Here is an 18413-nt window from a genome sequence, read left to right on the forward strand (position 1 = left end):
ATATATACACACACACACACACACACACACATATATACACAAAGTCGCTTTGGGTAAAAGCGTCTGCTAAATGCATAAATTAATTATAAAAAAATATACATATACATACATACATTATATCTATATATATATATATATACACACACACACACACACATACCTTGACACAGTTGGATTATGGCTAAATAAATATCCAATTGTATAATTTCGAAGCATAAAATCAAAGCAGGTTGCAGCTTAGAACAATTCAGCCATCTATTGGCCATTATTGTCATAACATGATTTTGACCTGATAAAAGACATTTTTCTTTCTTATGGCAGCAATCCGGCACAAATGCATCCTATTCTCCTGCTGTTTCAACTTACAGAAGTGTGGTTTTTACTGCAGTGAAGCTCCAAAGGTTTTTGCATTTGCTTATACAAATGATGATAATGAACTTGAGAAGTTTACACAAATGTGATCTAAATAATAAAAGAATATTTTGACATTTAACAGCTTAGGGGGAGTAAATAAGGTGCATACTTTTATTGTTACTACTTCAGTGGAGTTAGTATTATATATTTTTAGTATTTATATTAGTTCCTGGGCTCAGAAATGAATCTCGACACATTTTGAGAGACTCACTCTTGTGGTTTGAGTAATGTGTCACAATAAAAAGCAAATCGGGTGACTCACGGTAGAGGGTGGATTGAGGCCTGATGCCGTGCCCTTCCACAGCAGCATCGAGAGGTTTGCCGGGCAAACGGTTCTCACCGGCGTGCCTTCCTCAGACATCACGACCACAGTAAACACTACAGACACCAGAAAATAAGATATGCACTCTATTCTATACTAATATTACAATATAATATAGGCCTGTACTATGCTTTTATGCTTCCACACACACCTGGGAAAATGTCCCCTGCACATAAGGTGGCAGCGCTGTCATATTCGATAGAGAGTTCAACGGGTTTATTGGGATCAGGAATCACATTTAGTTTTACTACAGGCCCAGGAATCCCGTTCCTGCTAAAAGACCCCCGAAACTCCAGCTGATGCTCCCCTCTACAAAAGAAAGAGAAATTGAGAGAAAGAGACATAGATAATGAAAGACAGTGTTTTTGTTAAGAATCATATCTGATACATCAGGCTCTTATGGCTCATGTATTGATATAGTGAGAATATGGCGGGAAAAAAACCTTTTACTCAGAGGGTGAAACTGAGCAAAAAATTTGACCCTGGAGCACAAAACCAGTCTTAAGTCGCTGGGGTATATTTGTAGCAATAGCCAAAAATACATTGTAACGGTCAAAATTATCGATTTTTCTTTTATGCCAAAAATCATTAGGATAGTAAGTAAAGATCATGTTCCATAAAGACATTTTGTAAATTTCCTACCGTAAATAGATCAATTGATTAGTTATATGCATTGCTAAGAACTTCATTTGGACAACTTTAAAGGCGATTTTCTCAATATTTAGATTTTTTTGCACCCTCAGATTCCAGATTTTCTTAAAAATAAGAAGCTTATTTATTCAGCTTTCAGATGATGTATAAATCTCAATTTCGAAAAATTTACGCTTATGACTGGTTTTGGGGTCCAGGGTCACAAATGTGCAATTTGGTGCAGATGCTGATATTTATTGCTAAAACGTCAGATGAAATTCTGAAAGCTTGTGATGTAAACCAATAAGATCTTTATAACAGACTACTTACATAAAATTATATAAATATCAGTCGTCATATCTCCAAATAATATGTCTTAGTAAGACCTGTTATGATATTTGCTTAGTTTTATGATCAAAGCTCTGTAGTTTCAAAATATATAATGCAATGCAATACAATGATGATTAAAGGAGATGAACTAATAAACATTCCTCAAAAGCCTGATGATCGTATTTGATACTCACATTTGAACGTGATTTTTCTAAAAATGATTCCTTGATAATTAAGTAAACCTAAGTTGTTTCAGTCCAGTAAGTGTTCATCTTGAAATATTAATAACAATATCAAAGTTATTTACTTTATAAAAATTAGGGATGCACCAAAATGAAAATTCTGGGTGCACTTGGCTGAAAAAACGAAAATGATTTTTAATAGTTTTTTTATTATTTTGTTAAATAATATTAAATAAATTTTGTTAGAATAACTCAATAATTTTAAAGATACTGAATTAAAAAATTACAAGCCAATAAAATAACCACACTTTAATTGAAAGTCAAACAATAAAATTGGACAGAAAATGTATTAATATTGATCTAAAATATCAATCTAATATTATTATTGTGCGCTGAATACTGCTGAACGGTGTGGCATGCCATATATTTTCGGCCCCTTTTCTCTTTCGCCAAAAAAAGAAAATGCCATTTGCGGAAATTGCGGCCGATAATTTCGGTACATCCCTACTTTCTAGCTTTTTCTTAAATTGTCTTTTTTTTTTTTTTTTTTTTACTTTGATAAAACGGTTAATAGTTTACTTCCGTTCATCAGCAGCTCTTGCTTAAAGTCAATATTTCTTAATATCTCAGAAAATGTATCACCCATTAAAAAACAATAAGCACTTAAACAGCCAGAGATTGTACACACAAATGGACGAACGCATCTTCTGTGAACTGTGACTCTTCTGTGATCTCATTAGTCAAGCTTGTAATGGTGCAGATGCTGATATTTATTGCTAAAACGTCAGATGAAATTCTGAAAGCTTGTGATGTAAACCAATAAGATCTTTATAACAGACTACTTACATAAAATTATATAAATATCAGTCGTCATATCTCCAAATAATATGTCTTAGTAAGACCTGTTATGATATTTGCTTAGTTTTATGATCAAAGCTCTGTAGTTTCAAAATATATAATGCAATGCAATACAATGATGATTAAAGGAGATGAACTAATAAACATTCCTCAAAAGCCTGATGATCGTATTTGATACTCACATTTGAACGTGATTTTTCTAAAAATGATTCCTTGATAATTAAGTAAACCTAAGTTGTTTCAGTCCAGTAAGTGTTCATCTTGAAATATTAATAACAATATCAAAGTTATTTACTTCATCAAAATTAGGGATGCACCAAAATGAAAATTCTGGGCCGGAAATTCTGGATGCACTTGGCTGAAAAAACGAAAATGATTTTTAATAGTTTTTTTTATTATTTTGTTAAATAATATTAAATAAATTTTGTTAGAATAACTCAATAATTTTAAAGATACTGAATTAAAAAATTACAAGCCAATAAAATAACCACACTTTAATTGAAAGTCAAACAATAAAATTGGACAGAAAATATATTAATAATACATATCAATATATTATTTTCATTCAGTTCTATGCAACATAATCAGATATAACTTTTTTTTTTACTTTGACTTACATATGCTAGCGACATGCTAGTAACTTGTTAATCATGCTAGCGACATGCTAGTCACTTGCTAATCATGTTAACAAAATGCTAGTAGCATGCTAACCATGCTAGAAACATGCTAGCAACATGAATGAATGAATGATGCATTTATATAGCGCTTTATTGTGTATTGTTGTACACCCAAAGCGCTTTCCAATCATGTGGGGGGGGCAAGTTACTAGCATGTTTCTCGCATGATTAGCATGCTACTAGCATGTTGGCCCAAAACATGCTAGTAATTTGCTAATCATGCTAGCAACATGCTAGTCACTTGCTAATCATGCTAGCAACATGCTAGTCACTTGCTAGGCATGTTAACAACATGCTAGTCACTTGCTAATCATACTAGCAACATGATAGCAACATGCTAGTCACTTGCAAATCATGCTAGCAACATGCTAGTAACTGGCTAATCATGTTAGCAACATCCTGTAAACATGCTAACGACATGCAACTCATTTGCTAATCATGCTAGTCACTTGCTAATCATTGCTAGCAACATGCTAGTAACTTGTTAATCATGCTAGCGACATGCTAGTCATGCTAGCAACATGCTAATCATATGCTAATCGTGCTTCAAACATGCTAACAACATGCTAGTAACTTGCTAATCATGCCAGCAATATGCTACTAACAGGCTAATCATGTTAAAAGCATGCTAATCATGCTAGAATCATGTTATCAACATCTATCTAATCTATCTAAATTTTCAAACTTTTACAACTGCTTTAAACTTTCAGGCTAGGCTTTCTCAAGCCAACCTAAAGTTTGTCTTGACGAACTTTTTTATCTAGTTATCCAAATAATGTATAGTCCTACAAAGCTATTATTATCAGAGCATATGAGCAGAGCATTGCGTCACGAGAGGGGAGCGTCATTTTACCAGCGTTGCCATGCTACAGCAGCTCTACTGCAAACAGGAACAAGTATACGTCATAGAAATTTCCTGTCTGCGCGTTATTTGAGCGGACTTTGCTTTGCCATATATTTTCGGACATTTTTCTCTTTCGGCCAAAAACCGAAAATGCCTTTTTTTTTTGGCCAATAGTTTTCGTTGGCCCGAAATTTCAGTGCATCCCTAATAAAAATCAGTAAAGACATCACACAAAAAAAATACGTGAAGCACGGGCTGAAAGTGGACATTTGTACAATTATACTAAAAGGACTTTTACTTTATAAAAGCATCAATCAGACGACAGAAGGCATGACAGTAGATTGTGTGCAACAGGTTTATCAGCTGCACCATTTAGAGGCCTTAGAAATTTGTGAATCAAAGACAATACAGTAGGCTTTAAAGGGTTAAGTCTGTACTTACTTTGGACCACTTATAGCTTCTAATATGAAGTAAGCTTTTCCTTCTGAATCTACAGACAGAGATGATACCGAGGACTTTATCTAAAAGAGAAAAACAAAAAACGATTAATAATAGCAATACTTCAGTTGAACCATAGGATATTAGTTCTTAAGTAAAATGGAAAAAACAAAAATGAAATGTTTAGATTTACAGAACACACAATAGGAACTCAGTTTTATGGAATTTTAAATCCCAATTGCAATCTTTTTCCCATGTGAAGCCATGATGCAGACGAGCACAACTAGGAAATATGTTTCATTTTCATGCAATTATTTGTTTTTGATTGTTCATAATAGTTAAACACTCTACTTGTCAACTTTGTAATAATTTGATTATTGAGAAGCGATCAAATTTCAAATCTTATGACATTTTAGTGACTTTGCACATGGTTGTTCTCACTTATGTTGTATAGTGTACTTTTCAAGTACAGTCTTAACCTACCTATATTCAAGTGTTGATAAAAAAAGAATGCTTTAAGCTAGAATAAAACTGATTATTCTTTTTTTTATAAACTTTTTTTTGTTTAAAAGTAGAGGCTCTGATCTTTATTTTGGTGTATTGCATATTCAAATATTCATACAGCAAAATATACAGGAAGCCATCAAATTTTAGCGAAAATCATCAAAATCGTTGGCGATGGCTGGCAACTTTATTAAAAAATGCTGGCGGAGAAAGAGTTAAATCAGTAATTGTTTTTCCCAAAATTCCTTGTTTTCAGTTTTAATTTTTTCTAGATTCCATTTTGATTCCATTTTAGTCATTAAAAAACATGTCTAATTAATTGACATCACAAAACTTATACTATTAAACAACAATTTATTAAATAAATTAACAAAAAATAAATTTTTAGGGAACTATGAAATGTGGTTTTCCCCCCCAATTTTTTTTTATTTTCCCCAAATTCTGTTTTATTTTTCCCAAATTCCTTCCTAAAATGTCTTCCATTTTAATTGTTCTCAATTCTGTTTTTATTATTTAATTTAATTTTAATAATCCAAAGCCCATGTCTATTTAACTGAATTCATAAACCTTAAAACAATTTCATAATTTAAGATGTTTACAATAAAAAGGCCCTATTAAATATTTTATCTGAAAATTCTGTGTTGTCTGTTTTACTTGTTCTTTCTAGATTTATGATTTAATAACAAATTTATAATCAAATTCAGTGGTAGTAAAATATTGTTTTGCTCCGTGTACTTTCATCGTAACACCTTTAACCTTATTATTTATTATTCTCAGGTTAAGTAAAGTAAGTTGAGTCTGTCCTAAATTATAAGCATTTTAAATTACTTACACCTTGGTCAGAAGACTTCTCAGTGATATGTTCCTATTCAAAGTCTTAAAACACTGTAAATCAAGCCTTGGTAGGCAGTTTTTGCAATCAATTAAATTTCTTTCAAATGGTTACATTTCTTTTTAAAATAAACAAAAATGTAAGTAAGGAATAATTCAAAATCGTTTAATTTATCCATTTTATACCATGCTCATTTGCCAGCACTGACAAGGTAAAGCTGTTAATGATGCTTGCAGCACAATATTTGGCGTAAAAATGACCAGTCTGTTACGATTTCTACCATTCCGATCTCAATGACAGGGTTGCCAGATCTGCGTAACAAACCCGAGAAGTGTATAGCTGCAGCCTGGAGACCTCCAAATGAGATCGGTAGTCAACGGTAGACAATGGTCAGCTGTGTGTTTCTTGTCTTCAGCTGTGCGTTTCTCATCCTCAGCTGTGGGCTTCCAGAAGTCGGGGGGAATGATGATATGAATATCCGAAACAGAAATGCACTTGTCAGACTTGAATACTCCTATTGTTTATCACAGAGGTAAGGTCATCTTCTTGGCATAAGCTGCAATTTCCCTAAAACTTCCAGGATCCTCCCAGGTGCAAGCATCGCCTCCTCACGTCCTTCAACTCCAGTAAACTCAACCAAGAAGTCCTTTAAAGGTTCTTGCAGCAAAACCACAGCTCTTCGTGGCCTTGGACGCACACACATAAATGCATATACTTCTGTGTACTGATATAGTCACAGAGTCTGCTCCTCCATCTCACCGGTAGCACACACATACATAACTAAGGCTTACTGGACACTACTGCCCATACATTATAAGGCATTCTTGGAAACAAAAATAAATAATATTGTAAGCACAGTTTTTTTTCTTTTAAATCAGTGTAGAATTTCTATACCTCTGTGTGTGGAACTGATAATCACTCTTTAACAATCTACTAAATACAGACTACTTCATTATAATAAAGCAATAAGCCCCAAGAAGCCGTGGTTTACAGTGAATTTATAACAGCTAAGGGGCGTTGTTAGGCACGACACGAAGCTGTTTTTAGTTAGCTGTTATAAATTCAGTGTAAACCACGGCTTCAGGGGGCTTATTGCTTTTATAAAACGGTTATTCCATATACGTAGTAAGGTTTCACAAAATAAAACAGAGCAAATAAAGTGTAATGATATTAATAAAAACAGTATTCTTCCACTAAACAAAGAAAAATAACAAATGTAAAAAAACAAACAAAAAAAAATCAGCTTTTTAAGGAGGCAACAACATGATAGATAGGACAGAACAAGTATTATAATATGAAAAGCTCCAATACTGAGCAGCACAGAGCGCTTATGCCCATCCAGTGCACAGAATGAACAAATAATAGATTAACGAGACCAAAGACTGCCCGTTAGAATTACCCAAAACGAATTATATCTCATGTTTAGCCACTACAGAGACATCAGAGTCAGTGGCAAATTCCAGAAGATCTGGCCGAGGTGAGGCTGCTCTCGGCTCAATCTCCGAAAACGCCGAAGCAAATTTTCAAATAGACGTTATCTTTATTAACAAACCGCATATTTGAAGTCTAAACAAGTAAATTCTCACCTAAAAAAAACCTCTTAAAACTACATTCCATGACAAAAACAGTATTATTTATAAAAATTATAGTGGATTCGGTCGTCGGCCATAACGCTCGCTGTGAGAAATACGAGTGATGCAAACGGCGAAACGGTTCCCATGGAGGTGAATCTCATTGTTTTAAAGACCTCTCAGCCAGTCAGACTCGAGAACCAGAAAGAACTGTTGTGTAAATATATTCATACAATGTTCTGACTGAAAACTCGCTCCTGATTGGTTGGAAGGTGTGCATTAAAACCGTATAATGCACAGGTAGTTCCAAGTCAGTTTAATCACCGTTCTATATTAGTGCACACACACAGAGACCGCAGATCGCGCTGCGCACGCACAGAAACATACAGGAGCACAGAAACTTGTTGTCAACGCTGCCCTGTGACTTTTATCAATAAAATAGCTTAGATAGCTACAATACATTTCTCAGCAACGAGGAGGTAAAATCATTGTTTTTGAAGTAACCAAACAGCTTCATTGTTTGTAGAGACGTTCAGACGCAGGTAATTCACACATAAAACGTTCATCTCTCTAATTCAGTGGTTCTCAATTCCAGTCCTCGCACTCTGTAAATTTTGTATGTTTCTCTTATCATTTCAGACGTTTGTTCGATTCGACCGCAAGTGCCCTGCGAAGTGGAAATCAGAGGATATTCTGCTATGATTCCAGTTGGAAGGGAGCGTATATGTTCCATTCAAATGGCATTAAAGTGTGCGAGATGTGAATTTAAATTGTATTTATTTACAGAGGACACACTTCTCTAGTAAGTTTCGTCTGTGTGTGAAGACAGTGGCGTAGCACAAATCTGTGAATGAATGTTCTGTAGTGAAGTAAACAGAATATCAGATTTGGATCAGTCTTGTCTGACCGATACCCGATCCGGCAAAGAATGGCAGTATCGGAGCCGATACCGACATGAGTATCGGATCAGCACATCCCTATCAAAAACTGCTCGTCTGTTTGTGTCTGCGGATGTGTATACAGTACCTGCCATTCAGTGGCCAGAGCTGATTTATCCAGACCATCAGCAGACACGCTCATAGTCTTCACAATTTCAGCATTCAGACAGTCTGTTTTATTCCCATACTGATCTACAACTTCTACATCTGAAAGAGAAATACAAGTTCAACAATGAATGTTCTTTACAAACACCAAACTGGTGAGTGATCTGCAAATGGAGCACCTGTGAAGCGACACAATCAGTTTCAACAGAAATTACACAATGAAATTACATATAAAGAAAACTGGGAATTTTGTAATCACGACTGATTTGAAGTAAAACCCAATTATGACCAATATTCCTTCTAATTGTTTTTCTTGCTGAGCAAAACTTTTCTCTACTGGGCGCACATTTCGGCCACCTGAGCAAAAACATTCTTTATACCAGACCTCTACAGTTATAAAATAAGAAAAAGAAGCAAATTACAAACACAATAGAACAAATAAATATTAAATTGTGTAGTAGATATGAAAAAATAAATATGAAAAAAAGTGTAGAAATAAAACACTGCACAGTCTTCACTATATCATTCAAACATGAACTGATTCTTATTAAAGATCCAAAAGTGATTCAGTCAAGTGCAGTGAGTGATTAACATTAATAATGATAGACAGCACCAGGTAAATAAGGCTGCTGTCCCTTTAAGACCGACTGCACGGATCCAATATACGGACACACATCCGGTTTTACATTTATTTAACACATAACCGACTGTGTTTACATGAATACTCCAAACGACGGGCATTTTGACAATTGTGTGCGTATTTGACCATTCAAGCACAAAAGAGATCTGTTTTCGCGATCACATGCTGTCTGATAGAGGCGCTTTCTGAGTGCGTGTCAGTCAGCGCGAGCAACAGATTGAGTTCTTCTTCACTGCTTATTGCACTTAATAACTCTACCAAGTGCGTCCCACTCTTTATTTTCTCATTCATGCATGTTTATCACTCAAAGGTGTATATAACTTTTAAGCAGTACTGTGTTCCGCAGATATATTTGCAAACCAAGGAAAACACGGTATAGCAAAATCTCTAACGATAGACACTTCATTCTGCGGTATCGATATATACGGTCATACCGCCCAGCCCTAGCACACACACAAAAAAAGTGTGTAACTTTTCACTTTAATGTGCTATTTATATTTTATTTGACCCTTGATGTAACTAAATGATGCACATTTCAGGTTACCTGAGAAAACATTTGTTACCAAAAAAATCTATTAAAAATCATTTTTAAAAATGTCACGCAGAACAGTTCAATTCTTTATAATAATATAATATAATAATATAGCTAATATGAAAAAATTAAGCAGTTATTGAGGTCAATTATTTATTAGGCTTATAATATAATTTCAAAACATTTTCAAAAAACATGAACATGTGAATTCTTTTACAGTTATCTAAAACATCCCCATATTTGCGCACTACTACACCTGTGTGTACCTGTAAATGTCTTGGGGCCAGTTTTACTAAACAGGGCAAAATAACATGGCTTGGAAACGATATGTTCGGATAATGTGTTCTTTCCAAATAAATTAATACGTGTGGAAAACTCCTAGAAATGCATATTCAATAAGGTCAGGCGCAAAAATAACTGTCCACGCCTTTTCAGTGCTAATTCATCACTGCGCATCTTTAGTAAATCCTGACAGTATTATTTTAACGCCAAAAGACGGAATGGCATTAAAGTGTGTGAGATGTGAATTTAAATTGTATTTATTTACAGAGGACACACTTCTCTAGTAAGTTTCGTCTGTGTGTGAAGACAGTGGCGTAGCACAAATCTGTGAATGAATGTTCTGTAGTGAAGTAAACAGAATATCAGATTTGGATCAGTCTTGTCTGACCGATACCCGATCCGGCAAAGAATGGCAGTATCGGAGCCGATACCGACATGAGTATCGGATCAGCACATCCCTATCAAAAACTGCTCGTCTGTTTGTGTCTGCGGATGTGTATACAGTACCTGCCATTCAGTGGCCAGAGCTGATTTATCCAGACCATCAGCAGACACGCTCATAGTCTTCACAATTTCAGCATTCAGACAGTCTGTTTTATTCCCATACTGATCTACAACTTCTACATCTGAAAGAGAAATACAAGTTCAACAATGAATGTTCTTTACAAACACCAAACTGGTGAGTGATCTGCAAATGGAGCACCTGTGAAGCGACACAATCAGTTTCAACAGAAATTACACAATGAAATTACATATAAAGAAAACTGGGAATTTTGTAATCACGACTGATTTGAAGTAAAACCCAATTATGACCAATATTCCTTCTAATTGTTTTTCTTGCTGAGCAAAACTTTTCTCTACTGGGCGCACATTTCGGCCACCTGAGCAAAAACATTCTTTATACCAGACCTCTACAGTTATAAAATAAGAAAAAGAAGCAAATTACAAACACAATAGAACAAATAAATATTAAATTGTGTAGTAGATATGAAAAAATAAATATGAAAAAAAGTGTAGAAATAAAACACTGCACAGTCTTCACTATATCATTCAAACATGAACTGATTCTTATTAAAGATCCAAAAGTGATTCAGTCAAGTGCAGTGAGTGATTAACATTAATAATGATAGACAGCACCAGGTAAATAAGGCTGCTGTCCCTTTAAGACCGACTGCACGGATCCAATATACGGACACACATCCGGTTTTACATTTATTTAACACATAACCGACTGTGTTTACATGAATACTCCAAACGACGGGCATTTTGACAATTGTGTGCGTATTTGACCATTCAAGCACAAAAGAGATCTGTTTTCGCGATCACATGCTGTCTGATAGAGGCGCTTTCTGAGTGCGTGTCAGTCAGCGCGAGCAACAGATTGAGTTCTTCTTCACTGCTTATTGCACTTAATAACTCTACCAAGTGCGTCCCACTCTTTATTTTCTCATTCATGCATGTTTATCACTCAAAGGTGTATATAACTTTTAAGCAGTACTGTGTTCCGCAGATATATTTGCAAACCAAGGAAAACACGGTATAGCAAAATCTCTAACGATAGACACTTCATTCTGCGGTATCGATATATACGGTCATACCGCCCAGCCCTAGCACACACACAAAAAAAGTGTGTAACTTTTCACTTTAATGTGCTATTTATATTTTATTTGACCCTTGATGTAACTAAATGATACAAATTTTAGGTTACCTGAGAAAACATTTTTACAGTGCTGTGTTACTTATCAAATTCTATATATATTTTTTTTAAATCATTTTAAGAAAATCTCACGCAGAACAGTTCAATTCTTTATTATATTATATTACGTTATATATTATATTATATTGGTAACACTTTACAATAAAGTGTAATTTGTTAACATTACCTAATGTATTAACTAACATGAACTAACAATGAACAATACATATGTTACAGTATTTATTCATCTTTGTTAATGTTAGTTAATGAAAATACAGTTATTCATTGTTAGTTCATGTTAATTCACAGTGCATGAACTAATGTTAACAAATACATCTTTTGACTTTCATAATGTATTAGTAAATGTTGGAATTAACGAACTCAAATGCTGTAGAAGTATTGTTCATGCTTAGTTCATGTTAACTAATACAGTTAAATACTATTAATTAATGATTGTAAAGTGTTACCATTATATTATATTATATTATAATATGAAAAAATGAAGTAGTTATTTCTCATGAATTCCCTTTTTGAGGTCAATTATTTATTAGGCTTTAATATAATATAATAGAATAGAATATACAAATATTTTTAATATATATAATATAATATAGTATAGTATAATATATAATATAATATACAAATATTTTCAATAAATATATATAATAAAATGTAATAGTATAATATAATATATTATAATATAATATAATATATAATATACAAATATTTTCAATAAATATATTATAATATAATATAATATAGTATAATATAATATATAATATAATATACAAATATTTTCAATAAATATTTTAAACGTGAACATATGAATACTATATAGTTATCTAAACATACGCATGCAGTAGAGTTTACACACTACTACACCTGTGTGTAACTGTAAATGTTTTGTTACCGTTCTGTGCCAATCTGATTTGGCACACACCATTCTCTTTCTATGAAACCTCATTAAAACGCATTCACCGGTTCTAACTCAATAGCGGTTGGTCCGAGCATTGCAATTATTTCACATTTACCCAATGGTACTAGAATTCAATCAATGGCTTTCCCAGCTCATTTTTGCGTCTGTCCTGTGCGCAGCATATTATTTCTTCTGAGTGACCGCGGCGTAAGAAGTGTGCGTGCTTAGAAGGAGCATTGATTATGACGTACCTAAAGATGGTACTTACGTATATTTCCTGACAGAATTTCTCCCATTTTCACAGTCGACTCGCTGAGGTTGACCCGCAAGCGCTCAGGCTCATCTGGACGAGGCCTTTACAGACACACAAACAAACAGAGATATGCTTTTGTTTAGGCATATAACGGAAGACAGACATACACATGATCTGTGTGTAACTTACACAATGATGAAGGAAAAGTTGACCGTGTGCTGGTCGTGGAAAGACACAAGGTAGAAATGCTCTCTCTGTGCTTGAGATGGGACACTTAAAGCTGGCAGTTTTCCCTGAGAAAGCTCTTCTGCGTTTATATCTGCTGTCCAATTCACCTACAAGAAACACACAAATACACAAATTATTTCCATACTGTGCACGAAATACAGTGCAGCTTGAAAGTTTGTGAACCCTTTAGAATTTTCTATATTTCTGCATAAATTACCCAAAACATCATCAGAAGTCTTTCAGGACTTGTGTGAAAATCTGCATCATTAAATCTTTCATTTTGTTGTGACCATTTTTGGGGGCAACGGAGTATGACAGTGTGTCAGTGCAAACAGATTCAGTCACTAAAAATAAACCTGAATGACACACTATGCAAAGAAAATGAATCACACACAGTCAAACTCTCACCTTAATCTTGGTGGTGAGTTTCGGCCGAAGGGAAACCAGTCTATTGCCCTCATCATACAGTCTGAAGCGCAGGTTTCCTAGCGTGTCTCCTGCCGTCCAATCAATGCGCTCGGCGTTTTGCAGCACCATGACATCCTCAGAGCCCTCTTCCTGTCTGTAGACCTCCAAACGGGATATTCGTGAGCTGGGCAAGACGCGCAGCTTACGTTCCACGCACGCCACTGTCCTGTGGTTCTACGACCACATAAAAACATGCAAAAATGCACTTAATCATGAGGAAATCAAGTCAAACAGCTAAACCAGTTTATATACTTTACTACTATGAAAGATTCACTAACATCTTCACTCTGAGTTATACAGCATGTATATTTCATTCATGAGGCCAAAAATTTTAAAAAAGGAAAGATATGAACAGAAGAATTGTTCATTTATAAAATAGATATGCTGAATTTTACTCTGAGTGGCTTTATACAAACAGTCCATGATGCAGATTATCTAGATTTTATACACACACTTTGATAGCAAAGGAAACAAACAAAAAAAACTGTTCTGAACAATAATTGAACCCTTATCCTGAACATACACTCTCACATAATTTTGAAATTGACACAATGAAGAGCTGGCAAACATTATTGTGGCCAACAAAATAGTTTATCACTACAAATCTAACACTGAAATTTAAATTTAAAGTAGAAAAGACAGATCACTTATTAATAAGTAGTTTTTTTTATATATATTGAAAAAAGGTCTGGTTTTATTTGCTTCCAATTTCATCCAAATCGGACATTACTGATAAAACGCTGACGGCAAATGGTGATAAAGTCACAAATATAATGTGCATCCATATTAAATATGTATTTTTTCATTTAATGTGTATCTGGATTAAATGCACATGAAGCAACATGCTTCTGAATATTAAAAGCACACATATATTTCCAGGATGGCTATAAATAAACTGATTAAAAAAAAGGAGCAAATGATGTACAATATCTTACAGGAATGTTGAACTTAGCAGTAAGGATCTGCTCAGCGTTTACAGTCTTCAGCAGAAGTGGTTTGGTCAGCAGGAGTCCAGAGCCGGTGTTACTGCAGTCCACAACATCCACGGGCAGATCAGGGGCTCCCAGCAACTACAAACACGCATTTACCAATCAGAAGGTGAACTGTACTCCTGTGCCATTCAATGGAAGGTCTTTCATAGGATTAACCTGACAAAAGTTAAATTAAATAAGCTTTTTCCAAGCAGAGATGAAACATGCAATGGGTGAAACATGCAACTGGTCAACTATTAACATAACAATAATAATAAATAATGCCAACTTTAATAGATATGTAATATGCATGTATTTATCAACATGCTCCTCTCTAGTTATTTGTTATAGCTGACTTTTGAGTTTATGGACACTGGCTTTCCTGAGGTAAATGCACGTCTTTTGTATTGTTTGGCGTCTTTCTGTGGTGGAAACACTGATTGAGTGATGACATGTTCATTCATGTTTATTTCGTGCTATAACTAGTAGTAAAGAGGAAAAGACGATGGGTTCATGTGTCGATCCAGAACTGATGTGGATACAGCGATCTGTCACATGACATTAAAGAGTGTCAAAACCACATTTATTGTTCGTATTACATGCTAAAATTTACAGAAAGTTAAGACTTTATTTCATATTAAAAGTAACAAAGCTTATTGCAATTATTGGATGGCAGGTGCTACAAATAAAGTTTAGTGATGTTCACACATCAACAGAGATTTAATAATCAATATCAATACTGATTAAAAATTAGAAATCGATATTGTTGATCTAGCACTAGCGTCCATGCAGCTGACATGTTCACCTCTTGTAGTTTATCGATGTTGTGTGCATGAAATAGACACTGACAAGGTCAGAGAAACATCAATGAAACATCACTGTTCAGTCGCCATAATTTTGGTGCATCACTAATTAGCACAGTGCATAAAAATTATTATTATACATTTATCTTACTTTTGCAGTAATTTTATCAAGGAAAATTATATCGAGATAATTTAATACCCAGCCCTAGAGACTATATACTTATTTTTAATTTGATAGCATTTGATTTGATAATCGCACTAAGATATATCACGATTTCAGTTTTATTTCAATCGATTGTGCAACCGCATTTATTTATTTTCATTTTAAATTCAATTTAATTACTTTTCATCCACTCATGAACCCTCATTTAGGAAACCCTAGGTTAATATATATATATTTTAATTATCTCTCTATAAAAACAAAACTCTATGTCCCAAATTACACAGGTCAATATGAGTGTTGAGTAGATGTTTGTGCATTCACCATATGTGACCCTGGACCACAAAACCAGTTTTAAGTGTAAATTTTTCGAAATTGAGATTTATACATCACCGAAAGCTGCATAAATAAGCTTTCCATTGATGTATGTTAGGATAGGACAATATTTGGCTGAGATACAACTATTTGAAAATCTGGAATCTGAGGGAGCAAAAAAAATCTAAATACTGAGAAAATTTAAAGTTGTCCAAATGAAGTCTTTAGCAATGCATATTACTAATCAAAAATTAAGTCTTGATATATTTACGGTAGGAAATTTACAAAATATCTTCATGGAACATGATCTTTACTTACTATCTTAATGATTTTTGGTATAAAATAAAAATAGATAATTTTGACCCATACAATGTATTTTTGGCTATTGCTAGAAATATACCCCAGCGACTTAAGACTGGTTTTGTGCTCCAGGGTCACATATGAATAAAACTGCTAAATGACTAAAATTCAGTAAGTGTGTGGTGTGTGTTTTTCGATGAGAGCTACCTGGCAGCGGACGCTGAGTTTAGGATGAGTGGTGATATTCTGGTACTCATCGTGAATCTCAACTCTGAAGTTTGCTGGAGTTCGATTCTCAACAGAGAGCACATCACCGTCTGGAAACACCACAAGAGTGTGCGGAGGGCCTGGAAGATAAATGTCATCTGGTTTTTACATGCTGCTTTTACATTTCCTCTTTCTATTGCAGTCTCTGTGTTCTCTGTCATACCAGGTTGCAGAACAATTTGAAGAGACTGGCTGTCCTGCTTCAGCCCGGGGATGTGCACCTTCACTGTGTACATCTGTTAAAAATATCACACACATCCAAGTTTTGTGCTAACAGTGTCAATGCAAACATAAAAACCCCTTCATATCATTCTCATTATACAGTATATGTTGGTTACACAATCACATACACCATATCAAATACATTCCTGACCACAGATTTCAGAAAACACTTTCTCTCTTGATTAACATACAGAGATACCTTCTTATTGATTCTTATTGTGCTTATCTTCTTATTGTTTATGCTTTGATTAATTAAAACACTCCAGTTATTACTGGTTAACTCAATGCTTGAGAATCATGACCAACTGTGATTATTGTGAAACTATTTCCAAAGTGATAACATTATTATTAATTAACACAATGCTAACCTTGTTTTGATGATTGATCTTTCCCTTGGCCCTCACATTTTTGATGACACAAGTGGTGCCAAATATGATCCCCTCATAACTCAGCTCTAGTGAACTAATGAGAAAGATTTTACCATCAGAAAAACACACGAAAATGTAATTTCCAAGACAGAAACTCACATTAACACACATATGAAGTGAGGACATTATGCAATATGATTTCAATGTCACATGATTCTCTGCCAGTAAAAGGATTACAAACAAAACCACAACAGAATTAATCACTGCACATCTAAACAAAATGCAGTAGCACCATTCCTGTTTATTAAAGAACTGGTTGAGTGAATAATTCAGTGACTCACACATAAAGACAGTCACTTAAAAGATCTTCATAAGCTCTCAAATCAATTCAATATTGATTCAGGTACATTGTTTCTGCAGGTTTTATGAAGGAAAATCTAAAGCTTTTTAGGAACAAGTAATCAAAATTTAAGGAATAAACTGAATGGAACAATACGACAATATGGTCTCTAAATTTAAATGTCTCGTATCAGCAAGTGTAAAAGTGTTGCATTACTTTCAGATCACACTGCACCAGTGATGTTCTTCTGCAGTATTTTGGTCTTGTTTTCTAGTGCAAATGTCTGAAGATTCTTAAATCAAGATGCATTTACTTGAGAAGGAAAATGACTTAAGTTTTGTGTTCTGATTGTTATTTTGTTTTAAGAATTCTGTTTTCTCACTTATTTATTTTATTTTAAAGGGGTCATATGATGTTGCTAAAAAGAACATTACTTTGTGTATTTGGTGTAATGAAATGTGTTTATGTTGTTTAAGATGCACCAAGAGCTTGTAACACTCCAAAGAGAAAGGGAAAATTTTTAGATTTTTAGATTTAGACCCCTTTAAGATTTGCTATTGTATTCATAGTTTGTTGGTTTGTTTTTGGATTTTGTTTTCAGACTTGTCATCTGTTTTGCACATAGTGTCCCAATGCTTAAGAAAAACTAACCCATCATGCATCATGCATAACCCATCAAACACTGGTTAATAGCAGTATAAAGCAATGAACAGCAACAGGAAAGGGTGGAAAGGCTTAAATCCATGGTCAGACAAAGTTAGGACATTTCTACAGTATGTAGATTTCTACAGAGCTTGAGTGTATCCACTTTGACCTACCTACATTCCAGCTGGGGTTTAATGTCACAGGGTGGCTGGGTGGGATAATCAAACTCATCCCTAAAATCTAGATGAATACTGAAGGGAACTCCGAAATGGACGGGAGAGGAAATGACACCTAGAACAAAAGATATCGCTTCACCTTCTGTTGGAGCAAACAAAGGAGACAAAAAGTGACAATTTAGCAAG

The 18413-nt window shown here is 34.4% G+C and overlaps 1 protein-coding gene across 1 annotated transcript in view; it reads right to left on the bottom strand.

Annotated features, from left to right (window-relative positions):
• LOC107745317 (structural maintenance of chromosomes flexible hinge domain-containing protein 1-like) overlaps positions 1-18413 on the bottom strand; it is a 57176-nt gene that overhangs the window by 15294 nt on the left and 23469 nt on the right. The window contains exons 18-31 of the mRNA XM_016559175.1: positions 18225-18369; positions 17067-17160; positions 16640-16712; positions 16417-16556; positions 14596-14730; positions 13601-13834; positions 13154-13299; positions 12980-13065; positions 10607-10725; positions 8788-8824; positions 8629-8747; positions 4699-4778; positions 888-1045; positions 677-792 (exon numbers count right to left, since the gene is read on the bottom strand). Coding sequence (XP_016414661.1) covers positions 677-792; positions 888-1045; positions 4699-4778; positions 8629-8747; positions 8788-8824; positions 10607-10725; positions 12980-13065; positions 13154-13299; positions 13601-13834; positions 14596-14730; positions 16417-16556; positions 16640-16712; positions 17067-17160; positions 18225-18369 — 1682 coding nt within the window. The remainder of the gene's footprint in view (positions 1-676; positions 793-887; positions 1046-4698; positions 4779-8628; positions 8748-8787; positions 8825-10606; positions 10726-12979; positions 13066-13153; positions 13300-13600; positions 13835-14595; positions 14731-16416; positions 16557-16639; positions 16713-17066; positions 17161-18224; positions 18370-18413) is intronic.

The sequence above is a fragment of the Sinocyclocheilus rhinocerous genome, unplaced genomic scaffold (genome assembly GCF_001515625.1).
Source record: "Sinocyclocheilus rhinocerous isolate Xijiao unplaced genomic scaffold, SAMN03320098_v1.1 scaffold1399, whole genome shotgun sequence".
NCBI lineage: Eukaryota > Metazoa > Chordata > Actinopteri > Cypriniformes > Cyprinidae > Sinocyclocheilus > Sinocyclocheilus rhinocerous.